We start from the raw sequence: 20391 nt of genomic DNA on the forward strand, positions 1-20391 counted from the left end.
AGCAGTGCAAGAGTGTTCCCTTTTCTCCACACCCTCTCCAGCATTTATTGTTTCTAGATTTTTTGATGATGGCCATTCTGACTGGTGTGAGATGATATCTCATTGTAGTTTTGATTTGCATTTCTCTGAGCATTCTTTCATGTGTTTGTTGGCAGTCTGTATATCTTCTTTGGAGAAATGTCTATTTAGATCTTCTGCCCATTTTTGGATTGGGTTGTTTGTTTTTTTGTTATTGAGCTGCATGAGCTGCTTATAAATTTTGGAGATTAATCCTTTGTCAGTTGCTTCATTTGCAAATATTTTCTCCCATTCTGAGGGTTGTCTTTTGGTCTTGTTTATGGTTTCCTTTGCTGTGTAAAAGCTTTGAAGTTTCATTAGGTCCCATTTGTTTATTTTTGTTTTTATTTCCATTTCTCTAGGAGGTGGGTCAAAAAGGATCTTGCTGTGATTTATGTCATAGAGTGTTCTGCCTATGTTTTCCTCTAAGAGTTTGATAGTTTCTGACCTTACATTTAGGTCTTTAATCCATTTTGAGCTTATTTTTGTGTATGGTGTTAGGGAGTGATCTAATCTTCATGCTTTTTTAAATTGTTTTTATTTCATATTGGAGTATAGTTGATTTACAATGTTGTGTTAGTTTCAGGTGTACAGCAAAGTGATTCAGTTATACATATACATATATCTATACTTTTTCAGATTATTTTCCCATATAGGTTATTACAGTGTATTGAGTAGAATTCCATGTGCTATACAGCAGGTCCTTGTTGAAGTAATACCTTTTTTAAAAAAAAAACTGCCTTTAAAAATATTCTAAGGCGGGGCGGTCTATGGAGAAAGGAGATTGATGACACAATAAAATGCTAAAAATTCCTGCTTTAGATGGTGACACAGCTGACAATTATTATTTTGAATTAAGCAGGAATATGACCACAGATGCTTTCTATACCTGTAAGCAATAGACCTCAGCAGCTGTACCTGTTTGAGAAAGATTAGAGCCATTCACCCTATGCCCTGCATTCAGTTCTGCATAGCACCACTCTCCAGAAAGTTATAACTAACCTTCCTTGAACAGGAAATAGTATTTTGGTATTCTTTTCTTTTGTTTCATCAGTTTATTTTTCTTGTGGTAGCCCCACATAAATTCAACATTTATATGCTTTACTGAAAATGTTTTTTTTTTGTTTTTCCTACCCAGGATTCCTTCACATGTGGCTCCTAACACCACAATTTTCCTTGGTAATGCATCTGTCTCCTACCATCAGTTCTTGTGGGTTCAGTAGGGCCGTTTCCAAATGCCTCTATGATGCTGGGCACCAAGTGGGACCAGTTCCACTTGGCAAGATTGATGGTCATGGGGCCCATCTAGAACTGATGTGAACTCAATTCTGGAATACTAATGGGAAGAGCCCCATTTCCCACTCTGGCTTTTAAGAGAGAAGGATGCAGGCTGAGAGCTTGACATCATCTTCCATCAAGAGGAAAGAAGCTGCCTGTGAATGGAGCCGACAGAAGAAAGCAACTCAGAGGCAGGATGGCAAGCCCTTCAGACCTCGAAGGTTTAAAACATGCAGGAAATCAGCTCTACCACTGGACTCTTCAACTAACAGAACCTCTTGGAGGAGGTCATCCAGAGTGTGTTACTGCAGTTTGATCTATGAGCTGGACCCAGGCAATTGGAAGATCCTTCCTGCCTCCTCTGTCCTCCAAATGTACGTTCTGTCCACTGTTCCCACAGTGGGGCTGTTCTGAAGGACTCAGCCTTGAGAGAGCTCTGTGTGGTTGAGACCATCTGGATGGAGCACATGACTGAACCCAGTTAAGGCCTCTCTATAAAATTTTAAGATTCTGGTGGGTGGGTGCGAATATCTAATTGTCTGTTGTTCACCCCAAACAAGTTCCTTGTATGTAAGTTCCTTTGCTTATTAAATCTGATACCTACCTATCCGGAGCGATCTGCCCCTTTGTTCAAACTCTCCTTGCCCTTTGTGTAAGGGACCAGTTTGCAAACCAACAGAGCCACCAAATCTTTCTTGAGCTTAAGCCATTTTTAGTCATCTTATATCAAAAAGAATAACTATCTCAACAAAATTTATAATATAAGCTTAGTGACTCAGTGCCTTTTGAAAGGAAATAATTGATTAATTTTATGACATTATAATTATTGGTTAAATAATAACTAAGCCAGTGGGTGCAATATAACTGCCGTTTGTTTATCTCTTGTAATATAAACCTCATATACATATTTAACATTTATAGCAACCATGGATACAGTCAGCCCATTTTACAGAGTAAATATAAATAACTTCTGATTGAAAGTCATTTACATACACCTACAGAGAAAAATAGGGTTATAATTTCAGTTTGTTGGACTCCAGAGTCTGTACTTTTCCATCATGCATTCTGAAAACAAAATACGCTATAACTTATTTTCTAGTGTAAATTAAATATGGACAAATGCAATCAACAACCCTCTCATTGTGTAACTTCGTACACACAAATGCTCCTCCCCCATCTCAAGATAGTTATCCGTGCCTGTCTTTTCCTAATTTCCTGTTATGCAGCATTTTTTTACTTCCTAAGTGTTCATTACAAAAATGTCTCAGGCTATTTTAAAAGTCGAAGCCTCAGGCTGTCCCCAGGTAGATGATGTGTTCTAGATTCTGGTGAGGAAGAGCACAGTCTAAGTAAGAGGAGATAAATACTGCCTGTCTAGTCCACTAAGGCTGTTATAACAATATACTGCAGACTGGGTAGCTTACAAATAACAGAAATTTATTTCTCACAGTTCCAGAGACTGGAAGTCCAAGATCAAGCTGCGAGCACAGTCACAGTCTCACGAGGACCCTCTTCCTAATTCATGGCTGACAACTTCTCACTGTGTCCTCACAAGATGGAAGGAGCAAGGGACTTTCTGGAGTTTCTTTTTTTGAAACATGAATCCCACTCATGAGGGTTGCGCCTCATGATTTAAGTAACCCCCAAATGCTCTACCTAATGCCATCTCCTCTGGGGTTTAGGATTTCAACATATGAATTTGGGGGGACACATCTTCAGATCATAGCAATGCCTCTCATTGAAGCTCAGAAAAATAGTGTCGAGTGGCAAATGTCGAGGAGTCATTTCGTACACATTGCCCTGTTTGAAGTGTTAGAGGAACTGTGGCTAGAGCAGCACAAGTTTTAGGCACACTGGGGCACCTGTAAAGAACATTTCTTGTTTGGAAAGATGAAGTACACTGTTTTGATCCTAGTGGAACTTGAATTCCCCATACGTTTTCCTGGGCTTTGCTTATGCCTTTTCTCCTTTTTCCTATCCTCAAAGATATAAAATTGTCTGAATTATGCTAATTAATGAAGTAGAAACTGAGCATTCTCAAGTGTCTAGGAAAATTTTGAGTTATAGTTGGGAAGCTTGTACACAGTTTAGCATTCTAGTTGAATGGGGAAAAAACCCACCTTTTTCCTGATTGCACAGAGTATGTATCACTTCTTAGTATCTGGCTCTTGGGCTTTCCTGGAAGCATAATATCTGAGATCAGTACACTCAGAAGAGAATAATTGAATTTGGACCTATTTAGGAAAGTTCACAGCTCAGGAAAGATTGGTGAGGAAGTGGTGACAGGAAGCTGACTAGAATCAGTGATGTTTTTAGGAAGCAGGAGTACAGGAAGCCGACTAGAATCAGTGAATGTTTTTAGGAAGCAGGAGTACAAGCTGAAGCCTTGTTGTGGATAGTTGCTGTTAAGAAGGTGGTTGGAAAAAGATATCTGCTTTTCTTCCAGGTGAACAGCCCCAAGTTGGCTACCATGATAGTTTTCATTTTCTTTGGTAAGTGAATTATGCTTCCAGTTTATCTGAATTTATAACACCAATTCTTAGTGAAACAAATGCTGTCTCCTGTCTCTTAACTGTCAAGCTAACAAATGTTTATAATATAAAGTATTAATTGCAAATTTATACTTTAACAGAGCTTCTTAATTTTGCAAAAATGTACACTTACTTTTACTCATTTATAGCTCTATAGAAAATGCACAATGTGAGAATTGCATTAACAGCTCAGGTTGTTTCTTTTTTATATATAGAATAATCCAATCACTTTAAGTAATTGATCAGGATTTATAGAATTGACATCTGTACTAGGGCCTTTTAGAAATGAAACCTTCCAGTATCTATTTACAAGTTATAAGATGACAAATTTTGAATTATTATCTATTTTTCTTTGGTATTAAATTGAAATTAGATTAATTTAAACCATTCAATTTCCCTGATTTTACGTGTTAATATTTAGTAAGAGGAGGCAGTTAGTAGAGTAACACAATATGACATCAAATGCTTCTTCACATTTCAGTCAATTTTTGTAACCTAGAGATAAAGTGTGAACTTATCTCTCTTGTCTTGGGTAGTGTGAATGCATTGTAAGATGTTAGCAAAAAATAATGTATACGTAAAAGTAGACTCTATGAAGACCTACTTGCTATATGTGTTATTGGAGAAGCTATTTATATTTTAATCAGCATGCAATAGAATCTACAAATTGCATTCAGAAAAAGGGATAGTTATAATTGTAGCTGAATATTAATAATTGACTCATTAAAACAAAGTCAGTGTATTTTCTGCTTACTCTCTGCCAATAGATATTGATGAATAAAGGCACACTTGTGGGCAAGAAAACAAAGAAGGTTATTTCAAATTATGTTGGAAGTCAAAATAAATCTAGTCAAAGAAAATAAAGGCAAGAAAGAAGAAATCATTTATATATTTTCAGGTTTGGGGAGGGTTTAAGTAATCCTTATTCAAAATTTTGTTCCTTGCATTTATTGCTAATAATGTTTCCTTATTTCTATCATTTATAATAAGGAGAAATCTAGGAAACTTTAATTTTTGTAAATCAGGCAGCAATATAATGAAACACATAAAATAAATTACAAACTCATTATGGCCCCCATTGAAAAGGTAGTGATGGCCTCTTGTTTTCAACTTTCACTTCTAAATTAACCTAGACACTAGGTTGCATGAATAAGGGAAATCATATCTAACACTGTTAGGGTCAAAAGTGTGCTATCTGATAGGTTTAATCAATATTTCCCATAGTGTGTGCTTCAGAATATTTGTTCAACATCATTTAAATAGGCTTTGCGATGCGGGAAAGTTCTGCAGCCAAAGAAATGTGAGACATAGTGAATTTTTAAAACAAAGCATTTAATAGCCTAATAAGTCTTATACATCTTTAAAGGGTGATAAAATGTGCAATATTCTCCATCTTATTTATTTTAAAATAGAACCTGTTTCTCACTTAGCATTTCAGGATGCTCCTTGAAAACTCCTGGCTTAAATACATGGCCAGAAATCATAGTCAGGAATGGATAAGATTCTGGAAAGCTGAAGTTATTTTGATTTTTCTGGGCCAAACCATTGAAGTGGTTTTCCTACTTGATTCAGTATTTCTTCTGAGTGGAAGGTGTGGAAAATCACGTAAAACAATCAAGATGATTATTCAACCTAAAATTTTAAATATGAAAGAAAATAAAACACATTTGGGAAAGATAATATGTAGAATTCATTAATGATCTTTGCACTGAGATACAAGTGAGGTTTGATGATATACCCAGGAGACCATCACCTATAAGGTTCCTGAGAGAAGTATTCACAAGATAATAGTGATCAATGAAAAATGAAACTCTAGTTGCTTATAAATTGACTTTCTGACATGAAATCCCTACTTCAGGATCTTTGGCAAGCTGGATTGAAGTAAGTAACCTTGGGCCAGAATGGAAGTGGCTCTTTCTCTTTCTCTAGGCTTGCTAACCTAGAACAGGAGCTTGGCTAGGTGAGGTTATCCATGAACACATGAGAACACGGAAAGCTGATATGTCAATTTCCACTCTAGCCCTCAACCAGAAAAATGTGACCAAGTCACACGCATGGGCTTAATCTCCAAATGCAATGACTCAGCCAGTAATACATATGATCCGATCAGTTTTCATGGATTCTCCTTAGGAGAAGAGGTTTGGAAAGAGGTAAGTTTTTTTAAAAGAAGATGTTGTGGCTTTACTTGAAGCCTATAACTCTCTGTTGTGACAAGTCGTTCATAATAACATCATCTTTTTAAAAATTCAAATAATTTGGCTCTGATTAAGACATAGCTTGAGGTCTCTTGACTATAGTTAATACACTGTCTCTAGAACTCAATTGTAATTCCCATATTTTTCTATGGATTGATTAAACAAGTGTCAGTTTGTATGCTTGCAGAATTAGTTTGAGTAATTGGTACAATATACTAAATTAACATTGCTACTTTCTTGATATTTTTAAAAACTTGCTGGAATCTTTTCTCTTCTACCCAAAATAACTTGTAAATATCTGGAAGGTGTTATATTTATTGAATATTAAGAGTTATTTATATATAACTCATCCATAAAGAACGATTCAAGTTGGTTAAGTCAACATGCATTAACTGAATATGTATGATCCATCATTGTGTTGATGATAGGGATATGATCATGAATTAATGCCTGCTGAGTAAAACCCCAGAACCCAGTGGTAAAGACAAAAATAAATATACACTTTCATTATGGAGCAATAAATGCTATAGTTGGGAAATTCCCAAGATTGTAGTGAAACAGATGAGGGGTGTTGAATTCAATTTGAATGTAGGAAAACAGGTATTGAATTCAGGGAAATTTTCCCTCAAAATAGGTAGTTATTGTGTTGAGTCTTAAATGACAAAAAAAGGGTTATTCCAGAGTAAAAAGAAAAGGGGTGACATACAGTAAATGCTCAGAGGTACAAGGCAGCATGAAGCATCTGAGAAACTATAAATGTTCGAGGACCTCCAGATTGCACATGATGAAGAATAGGAGAGTCATGCTAAGAGGAACCATCCAAAGGATGAAGCAGAGAAACAGCAGGACCAGAATGATACATGAGGCAGATTAGAGGGTGTAAAGAACCTACCTGAATAAGATAGAACTGGAGGCAGACTGACTAACTGGTGAGTTGGTCAAATATTCAAAATGAGAATCAATGAACTATACAAGAGTGGATATGGGAGAGTAAAACTGAGGATAGAAAAGGAGCCTATCATGAACCCAAGGTTCCCAGTGTGGGTGCCATGGTGAATGGTGAAATTGCTGATGAAGTAGGGTGGTCCAGCAGGGAGTGGTGATGAGCAGGACACTACTGATGTTAATATTGTCTGGAAGTGTGTCTGGAACATTTAGGTGGAGAGAACATCATCTGTAACTGGAATACTGGAAAATAACAGGATTGAATTAGATATTTGAGAATCATCAGTCTAGATATTTTAGTTAAAACCATAAATACATGGAATTGTCCACAGAAAGGGTGTAAAATGAGAATAAGAAAAGTCTGAGGATAGAACCTAAGCTTCAAATATACTTTAATAGAAAAGTAAGAGGATCCTGGGAAGAATTCTAACTGTGGTCAGAAAATATCAAACGAATAAATATCAAGAGAATTAGAAGAGGGGGTTGCCAAAAGAAAAGAGTTTCAAGAACAAAATGACAATGATAAAAGTAAGCCCAATGATAAAAGTAAGCAAGATGCCCAATGATAAAAGTAAGCAAGATGCCCAATGATAAAAGTAAGCAAGATGAAGTCTTAAAACTATTAAATTTGATGTTATGGAGATGATTGGAGCATTTTTTAAAGTAGTTTCAATGGAGCAATAGAAATAACAATAAATTATATGCTGAGAAATTAATAGGCAGTAAGAAAGAAGGAGGGCAAATACAGACTTTTTATTTAAGAATCTTATATAAGACAAACAGAGATCTATAGCTAGAGGGGAGGTTAAGATCTATTCCAGATTTGTAATAATTTTATCACATTTCAGTTTTCATAATTCTGGTCTTGATCGTTAATCACTTAGTTTTGAGGTAAATAACTGCCATATTGCTGTTGTTTTTGTTGTTCTGTTATTGTTGTTATTCAAGCTGTGGGGCTATGCTTGGACAATGAGTCCACTTCCCAAACCATTGATTGCACATATTTAAGAGAACTCTGCCTAAGTGATGCAGACGGATGTAAACATGCCTGGAGAATAATGGAAGATGCCTGCAATGTGTCAGGTAAAACATGCTCTATACTAACATAAAAAGTTTAAAACACACTCAAATAATTTCTTTTTACAGAGATAAAAATAGAATTTGTTCTTTTCTTTCACTATCCTAGGAACTAAGTTTTTTCTCTAAATACCTTACTTAAACTTGGTATTCAAGTGATTTGCCTACAATTACTTATTAGTGAATTTAGATACAAAAGACTGTTCTTAAATTACTCAAAGGCCCTAATGCATTGACACTGCAGGCAACTTTATGCAGGATTTCAGATTATTATTTTACTTATCTCACTAATGTTACAATTATACACATGCCTCTCAGAAGCATGGCAACAATTTTTCAAATAAAATGTTCTTTTGCTTATATGTTACTATGTCAGGATAACATAGGAAGATAACATTTGTCATAATCAAACACATTATTTATTTGCATGTACATAACGTGAGTTTTATATTTTTGCAACCTATACACTATTTTCCATTCCAACTGCGTCAAGAACAAGTTAAAACATATTTTTGCTTTTAACTAGTCCTACATTCCAAACATTTGAGAGGAGGCCCAATGGGTAGAGAATATGAAGATTGGAAAGTCACTGTCATTTGTTTAACAGAAAAATAAAATACTGAATATATCAAGTAACTGAATATATATTGAATGAGAGCATTATAGTAAGACTCCATTCACTAAAAATGATAAACGTATTATTTAAGGGGACATTGCCCAATATTATTATGACATAACTTTTCAAAACACCTTATACTAACATAAGTTTTATCAACTTGTATAATGAATATGATAAAACCATAAAAACCCAATAAACTTTCTGGCATATTCAGTAAGAGAACTCCAAAGTGAAAAAATAAAAATATATTCTTTCATGACTCACTTTGCTACTCCAACCATTTCATGAAGAATAAATTCTGTACTGCTCACAACCCTTTCCTATCTGCCTGAGCTTCCTCTACCTCCCAAAAATGTAAGGTGGAGTGTGTTGGGTTAAGAGGCAACCACCCATAGTTCTAACAATGTCAACATTCACAATCTCCAACATCAGAGCTCCTGTCCAGCCACAAGATTTCAAGGAATTACATAGGATGTAGACAAGGAGCAAGATTTCCTTTTCTTCCCTGCCCTTGAAAGGAGTACATGCAATGTTCGTACGCCAAAGAGTTATAGGTCTCTAATCCAACATTCTCATTACAGTTCAGGAAAAGAATTTCAATTGCAAGTTTTCTCAAATAACATAATAATATTAAGATGAGAATAAAGGACAATGACAAAAAAAGTCTGTTATTTGTTTTGATGATGAATCTCCTTGTTACATTTTATAAGGCAATTTAAAATATCACATTCAGCGTGTTATGAATTATAACGTATTTATTGATTTCAGTATACAAATAGCAAGTCATTTGCAGTGAAAGGTAAATTTGCATAATTGTACCATGCATGAAGTTGAAATAGAAATATTCTCAAATACACAAATGAAATGTACTCAAGTAGTTTTATTCAGAAAACTGAATAAAAGAAAATTGTTGGGTAGATGAATATGGCCTTTTAAATTAAAGCAGAACATGAAATATTGGTAATTATGAAAGATGCACTATTCAATAATATTAAGTGCTTTCTAAGAGTCAGGACCACATTTTTTTCCATGATAAATTTAGAGCCACTTGCTTGTCTCTTATTATTATCTTGGAATGACATGTAAATAAAATGAGGTTAAGACCAAACAGCTAATACAATTGCTAAACTGACAAAATAGCTAAGATTACAGAGCATTCTGGTCACCTCGTGTAAGGGCAGCCTTGATTATTATTAAAGAGGAAAAGTTGGCATTCTAAGTGAGGACAAATCTCCTTTAAAATACAGAAAGTTTTATTCTATTTTAGAAAGTAAATATTGGTGGAGAAAACAGTAGAAATAGTTTTTGCTTGAAAAGTCAATTATATGGACATGCTGTAGCAACCTCAACTCTAATAATGAATTACTAAAACTAATATGTTAAAAGCTTTGGGTAGGGGGAGGCTCTTTAAAGCTTTAATGTACCTTGGATAGGAGGCCTCAAAAATTATATTCAGATTAATATCTAGAGTGTTATATGTTTGACTGTGAAATCCAGGCAACCCCTGCCAGATGAAGGATTCATCCACCCATAATTTAAGTATCTGGTCTTTAGCAGAAAGCAATTTCCAATTTAAAAATTGTCTCTGCTCTGATGACCTCTACTGTACCATTAAGAAATTGCTTGGAAAAAAATGCATCAACAAATCAAGTAATACATTGTTATATGAAACATTTACTGTCATTGAAAAGTACAATGTCAAAATGAACCACATCTATGTAATTTGATGAACTCTTGTTTTTTCTGGTTACTTGATTAATTCTTCATGTAATTTAAGGTTCTGTGAGCTGTAGATCTCAGTAAGTGCATGACATATTTCTGTAATTGCTAACCACAATTTTCAAGTTTCATTCTATTATAATTCACTAGTATTATAGATTCACTCATTCAATACATATATTTGTGAGTCTCACTATGGCTTTGCACAAGACTTAAATGATAGAAGATAAATAAGGTACCATTTCTGTTGGTAAAGAATACAGGGTCTCCTGAGGAAGACCAAAGTATAACCACTTACCCAGAATTATGCTTGCCTTTGGATAGGAGAACTTGATTATTTAATATGCATTTATTTATTGTCTACTCAAAGTGCCAGCCTGATGGTGAAATAGTGGTAATCAAGCTTGTTGGCATGTGTCCTGAGCTTACAGAAAGATTTTCCAACAGATACGTGGGATCCAATAGCCCTAATGTAATCAATTTCCATATCCTCAGTGTCCCTATGTACGTTCTCCGAAAAGTGGTCAGCTTGGGAATGCACCTGTTTTCACAGAGTTCTCACCTCTTCTTTCAGAATCCTCCTTCCCCCACTTTATAAGAGAAAGGTTTACCTCTCATCTATCTTGAATGGTTTCATTGTCCAACCCCTCCAATCATTACTGGACAGTTTTCTGTTCCATAATTTTGCCTTTACCAGAATTTTATATAAATGGAATTATATAACATGTAGCCTTTTGAGCCAGTGTTTTTTCTTTAAAATAATATATTTGCAATTCATCAAAAAATTGTTCCCTTTTTTGATGAGTAGTATTCCATTGTATGGTTATTCCATAAATTGGTTATCCATTCACCACTGAAAGTCATTTACATTGTTTCCAGATTTTTAGAGATTATAAAGCTGCTATAAATAGTCACATATAAGATTTGTATGAATATAAGTTATTTCTCTTTGGTAAAAAAGTATTGGGTCATATAGTAAAGTGTATGTTTAACTTTATAAGGAGATTTAATACTGTATTTCAGATATGAAGTCACCATAAATGTATGAAAGTTCCAGTTGCTCCACATTCTCAGAAGCACTCACGTTTTTTTTTTTGCCATTCCAAAACATATTTAATGGTATCATACTATAGTTTTAATTTGCACTTAAATAATAATGTTGATCATATTTTCATGTGCTTATGTGTCACCTCTATATATTATTTGGTAAAGTCTCTCTCCAAAATTATGTAGTTTAGGTTCTATATTTAGGTCTATGATGCATTTTGAGTTAATTTTTTATATGGTGCAAGCTATGGGTCAGATATGTTATTTTGCCATATGAATATCTAATTGTCCCACCACATTTGCTGAAGATATTTTCAATTTCACTTTTCTCAAAAGATCGCTAGGCTGTATATTGCTGGCTCTACTTCCAATTACCTATATTTCTATACTTTTGCTAATATCCCACAGTCTTATTTATTGTAATTTCATGGGATATCTTGAAATAAAGTAGTGTAATTCCTTTAATTTTTTGCTTTTAAATAGTTGATTCAGCTTGTCTTCTTCTTTGTTATCCCATATAAATTTTACAATCAGCTTGTCAATGTCTACAGAAAAATCCTGCTGGTATTTTGATTTGGCTTACCTCAAAACTATAGACCAATTTGGATAGCACTGACATATTTACTATGTGAGTTTTCAAATCCGTGAACGTGGTATATCTCTCCATGTATTTAGGACTTCTTTGATTTCTTTTATCAATATTTTGTACCTCTGAATATAACAGTTCTTACATTTTGTTAAGATTTACAGATATGCTTCACTTTTTTGATGCTGTTGTAAAGGGCACTTCATTTTACATTTTAATTTTCAACTGATCATAGCTAGTATACAGAAATACAATTGACATTTTATATGGACATTTTATAGTTCTAGGGGTTTTTGTTTGTTTTGTTTTTTGTAGAATCTATAGGATTTTCTATATAGATAGCCTTGTTATCTACGAATAGAGAATAAAGAGAGTTTTATTTTTCACTTTCCAATCTGTAAACCTTTATTTCTTATTCTTGCTCTATTGTTCTGAGTAGAACTTCCAGTATAATATTAAATAGGATTGTTTGGTGTGGCCATTTTTTGCCTTTTTACCTATCTTAGGAGGGATGTATTCGGCTTTGCACAATAAAGAATGGCTTTTGCAGTAGGCTCTTTGCAGGTTCCCTTTATCAGGCTGAGGAAATTCCTTTCTATTTCTAGTTTGCTTAGATAATTTTTATCACGAATGGATAAGTAGATGTTAAATTTTGCAAATGCTTTTTCTGCCTCTATTGAAATGATCATATGTTTACTTCTTTAGTGGTACTTGGTAAATTTTATTGTTGATTTTTGAATGTTGGATACAGCCCTTCATTCTGAGGCTACATCCTGCTCAGTCATGATGTATTATTGTATTATTCTTTTTATATATTGTTGGATTAAATTTTCTAATATTTTGTTGAGGGTCTTAAATCTATGGTCACGATGCATATTGGCATGTTATTCTCTCTTCTTAGAAAGTATTTGTCTGATTTTGTTGTCTGGGTAATACTGTCTTCAAAGTGAGTTAGGAAGTATTTTCTTCTCCTCTAAATTCTAGAATAATATAAAAAGAATTGGCGTTATTTTTTCCTTAAGTGTTTAATTCAATTTACCAATGAAGATGTCTGTGCTGTTCTTCACTGGAAGGTTTTTAAATGTTCAGTGTGTTTGTTTCAAGACTGTTCTATTTCTTCTTTTGTAGTTTGTCTTTCAATGAATTTGAAAGACATTTGTTGGATTTATGTTGAATTTTTACTTTTAGAGTTTCCATTTTACCCTTTCTTTTAGTTTCTATCACTCTGCTAAGTTGTTCCTAATATTCCCAAGTTGTCCTTTAAAAGTCTGACGAAGTTCAGGTGATGTCCTCAGTTTTGTTCAAGTACTGGATATTTGTGCCCTTCTTTCTCTCTCTTTCTGTGTCTGTTTCTCTGTATTTATCTCTCTGTCTCTGTCTTTTTTCTTTCAGTCTTTCTCTCTCAATTTTGCTCAACATTATTTCTTTTGCATTTGATTTGACTTGAAATTGATCCTCACTTTTTAGTTTCTTAAGATGAAATCTTATCAGCGATGTAAGCATCTCATTACATGAATTTCCTTCCAAGTGCTATTTTAGTCACATCTACTAATTTTAATATCTTGTGTTTTCATTTTTATTTATTTCAAAATATTTTCTTATTTCCCTTCCGACTTTTTTTTTTTTTTTTTTTTGCTGTACGCGGGTCTCTCACTGTTGTGGCCTCTCCCGTTGCGGAACACAGGCTCTGGATGCACAGGCTCAGCGGCCATGGCTCACAGGCCTAGGCGCTCCGTGGCATGTGGGATCTTCCCAGACCGGGGCACGAACCCGTGTCCCCTGCATCGGCAGGCAGACTCTCAACCACAGTGCCACCAGGGAAGCCCCTGACTTTCTTTCTGATTCAAGGTTTATTCATAATATTATTGTTTAATTTCCAAATATTTGAGGATTTCTTAGATATCTTTGTTAATCATCTAATTCCAATAACCAATTAGAGAACATATTTTGTATGGTCTCAATTCTTAATGAAAATGATAACTGCTAAATATCACCTATACAATGCGATACACGTGAGGTGATACACGTGAGATTATACACACACAATTACACACTTAAAGTTATACAAGAAGAAATAATGGAGACTTAGAAGGCTTCATAGAAGAAATAACAGACTTGGGCTTTTTAGGGTGAACTGGGCTCAATAAGGAGATGAAATAAAATGGATGTTCTAGACAGAGGAAGTAGAATGGAGCAGAAGACATTGGAGAGCAACACGTTCTTGGTAAAGCTGGATTATAGAACAGAGGAGTCTTAGGAGATACTGGAAAGAAACCAGATGTTAATAAGAAGGAGGAACTTATTAAACTTACATATCTTTCTAAGGAGATTAGACTTCAAACTGTTTTGAGGAACTACTAATGCATTTTAAACAGAAGACTACAGAATCAGTATTTTGAAGGATATCGTTTGTTGGCAGTGGTGTAAAGGATGGAATGGAGGCAGGGAAGGATGCAGGCCAGGGATATCAGTTAAAAAGCCATCAAAAGAGTTTGGGAGAGAGATGACTCATGCCTAAACTACCACACTGGTGCTGAGGACTGTAAGGATAAGAGATATTTAAGAAATATTTATAAATTACAATCAATAGTAATTGGTTTCCGTTGGATATGAGGAGTATGGAATGTTGTTAAATGTGTGGTAGAAGCTGCTGGCTTGGGACAAGGGTATTGTTGTACACGGAGACAGGACTGGGGACAGAAGTGGTGAGTTATATTTGGAGAGTTTGCATTGGGAGGGCACACTATGGCACATTCATGTTAGAAATGTTAATGTTTTGTTTTACATTTCACATGATGAGTATATAGTTTAAAAAAAGCAATGATGGAGTGGACCTCATCTGGCTGGCATTTGGAAACATGGGTCTCACACTGAGGAGAGTATCCTAAAATGGACATACAGATTTGGGAGTCAATGGTTTGTAAGAAACAGGTACAAGAATGCAGGAGGATAAGACTGGCCAGGAAAAGATATGACGTGAGAATATAAGTATTTTGATAACAACGTTTTCAATCTAGTTGATGAAACCACAAGGAAGTTTTTAAAGACAGGAAAAACAAAAACTACAGGAAGAATTTTGAAGCCAGTGAAAGAGAGAAAGACACAGAGGAAATAATCGACAATTATAAATGCAGAGAAGTCAAATAGGATAGAGACTAAAATGACATTAATTAGCTAATGAGTAGGTCTTTACTAGTTTTAGGTTGAAGTAGGCTGAAACGAAAGTGTATAGAAATACTAAAAATATTTATTGACTTTTGTTTCAAGATAGTAGAACTAGTTCATTTATATCTCAATGGCCATTTCTATCAGACCAAGATGCTGGCAAAATATAGTTACCAGCCACAGGTACATACAAATTTAGAGCAGTTAAACTGAAATCAGTTCACATTTAAACCATTTTTTTCCATAATAAATACTTGTTAAATGCTATTCTGTTGTAATGTTGATAAGCCAGGAATATAGAAACCCTGTACAGAGGACCTGAATGATCTCACAAATGCACTTCATGATGGACCTGGCCTGATCATGGTGTTTACCCAGAGCATCAGCTGCTTGCTTATAATTTAGCTCAGAGTGGAAAAGGAAATGATAATTGAAATCTTATTATTTCATCCTATTTCAACTGTAGCATCCTCCACCAGCTCTTTGGTCATCACTCCAACAAGATACAATGTCTCTCTCTCTCTCTCTCTCTCTCTCTCTCTCTCTCTCTCTCCCCCTTGCATTCCCAAAACATTTCTCAACATATAACAGATGTGTACTTTTCTATTCTTTATTATAGATTGTAAACTTCTTGAGCAAGTCAGCTTTGACATTTCTTCCTTTTTTTTTGCTTAATATGATAAATTTTCAACATACTGCCTGACACGTAGTAACTGATCAATAAATATATCATTTATTTTTAATTTTAAACACATTTTGAGCATCTAAATTATATATTCATTCATAAGATATTTATTATTCAGTTAATATGTGTAGATATCATATAAATGCTGGAGGATGGAAATAAAGATAGGTTAAGACAGTCCCTGCTCTTGGTTAGCTAAAAACATAGCAGAGTAAAATTGGCATTTAGCCAGATTATTTCATTTAGCCTTGATTATTAAATATAAATATATATATATAAATACTCATACATATATATGTACTGTAAAAGAGATTGACATTTAGACAGATTTACAGTTTATTTCAAAATATATAATTACCAATATAATAGAACTAATTATATGAGGATGGCATTAATTCACATACATCCCATCCACACAAGTCTTGCATAGGCTGGCCAAAAGGGGTAGGAGAGATGTTCTCTGTTCCAGTAGAGAAGCCTGATTTAAATAATTATAGCAATCCATGTGAGCTGTTGTTTGATAAATGTACAAAACTTTATCACAGTGTGTGTCTCCAAACCCATGCAGTACAGAGGCTATACTCTGAACAGTGCTTCTAAGAATGCCCTGGCAGTTTTTAAGTAAACATTTTCATATCATGAAATAGATTATACTATCTTTATCTTGCATGACGCATTTGTAAAAACTAAGGTATAAGAAAGTTCATTTAATAAACAAAAGAGAACAACCCTTTTTTTTTTTAAGAGAAGAATACCCCAGGGGAAAAAGTTACTTTGGGAAGAATGGTAGGGTCAAGGAAGTTTTCATTGTGGAGATCCACATGAAGGATCTCAGAGGAAGATGAGACATTTTAGAATTAGACAGTATACTTCTGAAAGCTTAGGTTAAGCAAGTAAGGATTCTTATATTGAGGTTGTTTTCCTTATCTTTTTTCTATAAAGTTTATATAATTATGTGCTTATTGGAACTCTCTAGTAGAACATGCATTCTCTATGAGGATATAACCCCCAAGGGGTGAAAATTGGTTCTTAGGGATGAGCAAAAAACCTCTCACTTATATATAAAGCATAGATATACATACAGTCCCTAAACAGATGCATACAAGATGCAAAGATGCAACAGATGCAAACAGATGCAAACAGATATATATCTGTGAATTAAAATTTCACGAGGGGTAAGGGAATTAGGAAAAAACTGTCTAAAAATGCTTCTTAAAGGGGAAATAATGAAAAACTGTGGAGAAACACTTTAGTATAGGTAAATTTCTAGGATAAAATGGAAATTCACAAAATTTTATACAAGAGAAATAATGGATTATAAGTATTTTAAGTTACACATGATTTCTACCAATCATCATCAAAATGTAATGAAAAGATGAAATAAATGAGGATAAAATATTAAATGAAATTGAGCATTACCATTATGTTTAGTTACATAACCTATAAATAATCAATATTTTTCTTTCAATTTTTTAAGAAAATCAAGATCATTTGTAATGGCTCTCTTGCAATATATTTTTTCAATGGTTTTTGAAAGACAATAGATATTGGTATATTTATAAAAGATATGTCTATACACTTTTTAGAAAACATTAAAAGGTCATAATATTTAATATTTAGTCATTTTTTATTTATAGAAGAATCAGCACTGTCCTCATATTTGGCTGCACAATCCAACATCACACAATGGCTCCATCAGAAAGATACGTCATTAACGATTGACAGAAAGAGCTACTGCGTCGTGGCAGCACGTATCTGCCAGGAATCTGAACATTGTGCTCTTTTGTATGAAAATTTTAAGAAAGCCTGTGGGAGGGAATCAGAGCAATGCAAAACCCTTGATGGAAGCTACCTGTGTGCAGCATTAAGAGAAAGTCTGAAAGAAACAATCTTGTGGAATTGTCAATGCAATGACCCTTCAGAAGTAAAATGCATTGAAATTTGGAAAAGCTTGTTTGAGGACATTTGTATACAGGATGCTCAGATGAATCCAGTTCCAGCCTTCAGTGAAGACAATGAAGATGAATTCAACTTAGACATTGTTTCAGGTCAGTATTCAAGGGAGGAATTTGGGAACCTTAAGTATAATCACAAATATGAGTTGACTAAAGACTTTGCTCTGCCATTTCTGCCTGTGTTTCTCTTAGACAATGAAAATTAAAAAACGTAATACTATGACTATGTCTAAAAGGGGTTATGAAGAAAGACATAAATGCTAAAAGGTTTTAGAATAATGTGAATTTTATTCATTCATTTAGTCATTCATTGAACAAATACTTATGAGACATGGACAATGTGCTAAGTCTTAAGTCTGGTGCAGCAGGATCAAAACAACAACAACAAAACTGTCCTTCATTTAAGGAGCTTCCTATTTTTTAGGGGATTTAAAAAATTAAATAAATAGATAATGTAGTAAGGGATGATGATTTATTTACTTAATAGATATTTCTTTGAGTGCCTACCATGTCCTAGGCTATGTTCTAAGACCTGGGGAAAAAGCAGTAAAAAAAAAGTGAACAAAAATCACAAAAACCATTGCTCTCTAGGGCTTTATATTCTCAGTTGAGGAGTGTCTTGGTGAGTTTCCCTGGAAACAGACTCTGAGACAGAGGTTTGCATACAGAGTAGTACTGGGCTGAGGGCTCAGGAACAAAATCTAGAAGTGAGAAAAACAGGATTAGGTGGAGGGAGAAATTGAAAGGCAAGACAATGACTACAACAAACAGTTGATTCCACAAGATGTTTGGCTCTGTAATGGCCTTTTAGAGATGTCATCCATTGAGACATGGGAGCTGCTCCTTTGAGCCCTTCTCATGGACCAGCCCTTAGATAGGAGCTGTCCCGTAGAAAAGTCTGCACCCTTGGATGTGGAAACTTCCTTTGGATGAGGCAATGCTGGAAAAGGACCAGCAGATGGGGAAATGAATACTGGGATCACCAAAAGGGGGGTCTTAGTAGTAGGCTGTAACATCCATTAAGAAGAAATTAATAGGATGAAAGATTTGAAGATGTATATTTTAAACAGTATGAGTGCTACCAAAGGGGAAACATGGGGGGTGGGGAGCAATAAATTAGGATCTTGGGATTAACATACACACAGTACTATATATAAAATAGATAACCAACAAGGACCTATTGTATAGCACCTGGAATTCTACTCAATATTCTGTAATGGCCTATATGGGAAAAGAACCTGGAAAAGAATGAGTATATGTATAACTGAATCACTTTGCTGTGCAGCAGAAACTAACACAACATTTTAAATCAACTATACTCCAATAAAATTTAAAAAAATAAAATAAAATAAATAAACAGTATGAGTGCTAAGGAGAAAAATAATACAGGTAGGGGAAAAAAGAAGTCTGAGTTGTTGGTTTGTAATTTTAATAGGATGGCCAGAAAGTTGATCTGAAGAAATTAATGTTTGAGTAAAGATGGAAAGAGGCAAGGGAATGAGTCATGTGGGTATTTAGGGAAAGAACACTTCAGGCAGCAGAAACACAAGCTCAAGGTGAGCTAGGGATAGTCTGGAAGGTTGAGGAAGAGCAAAGAAGACACTAGAGGTAGAGTCGAGAGAGCAGGGGGAGAGATGCAGGAGATGAGGTCAGAAATAAAACAGGGGCAGAATCATGAAAGGCTTTGTAGGTCATTTCAAAACTTTTGGCTCATATTCTGAGTGTTACAGGAAACCACTGAAGGATTTGAGCCAAGGAAGTGTCATGGTCTGATCTACATCTTTAACAGGATAATTCTGTTTTTTGTGTTGACAACTAACTGAAGAGAAATAAGGCCCAAGTAGGAAGACCAGTTAGGAAGCTTTTGTAATTATGGGTGATGGACCAGTGTGGACAGCTGTCAGATTCTCGATATGTTTTGGTGTGAATGGATCATATGGGGATGCAAGGGGGAAAAAGGAATCAACATTGACTCCAAGGTTTTTGTCCTGAGTAATTAGAAGGATGTGGTTGCCATTATTTTCATTGACTAACATGGGAACAACTACAAAAGATGAAGCTTTGGTGCGGACAGAGGAGAGGTCAGGAGTCAGTTCGGGACATGGTAAGTGAGAAATATTTGTTGGATATCTAAGTGAAGAGATCAAGTAGACAGTTCTAGGTATGGAATTGATATCTAAATTCATTGCATGACACATAGAAGTGAGATCTGTACTGTAGGTATAAAATGGGGGTCATTCACTGATGGATCGCAAATGAGACCATGTCACTAAATGAGGTCAACAGAGAAATGCATGGTGTCTTGGACGAGAGTGGTAGCAGGGTGAAAAGATATCAGAGTCTGCATATATTTTGATATTAATGGATCAAGAAGTGGGAACAGTGTACATTTTGTAATGTGTATGATCTTATAACGCAGATGGAGATCTGGTGGGTACATGTTTCTCTGTGTTCCCATGACATACTGCCCTTTAGCTCCTTTTCAGCAATTAAGCTACTGTTTAAAATATTCTCCGGAAAATGTGTATATAC

The 20391-nt window shown here is 34.8% G+C and overlaps 1 protein-coding gene across 1 annotated transcript in view; it reads left to right on the forward strand.

Annotated features, from left to right (window-relative positions):
- Window positions 1-1440: 1440 nt before the first annotated feature.
- GFRAL (GDNF family receptor alpha like) overlaps window positions 1441-20391 on the forward strand; it is a gene marked incomplete at both ends in the record, with an annotated part of 59461 nt that continues 40510 nt past the window's right edge. Inside the window, 4 exon segments of the mRNA XM_079934321.1 lie at window positions 1441-1709; window positions 5997-6016; window positions 7955-8089; window positions 10200-10352. Of these exon segments, the coding sequence (XP_079790447.1) occupies window positions 1441-1709; window positions 5997-6016; window positions 7955-8089; window positions 10200-10352 (577 nt within the window).

This window comes from Stenella coeruleoalba, assembly GCF_951394435.1.
Source record: "Stenella coeruleoalba genome assembly, chromosome: 10".
In the NCBI taxonomy this organism is placed as follows: Eukaryota; Metazoa; Chordata; class Mammalia; order Artiodactyla; family Delphinidae; genus Stenella; species Stenella coeruleoalba.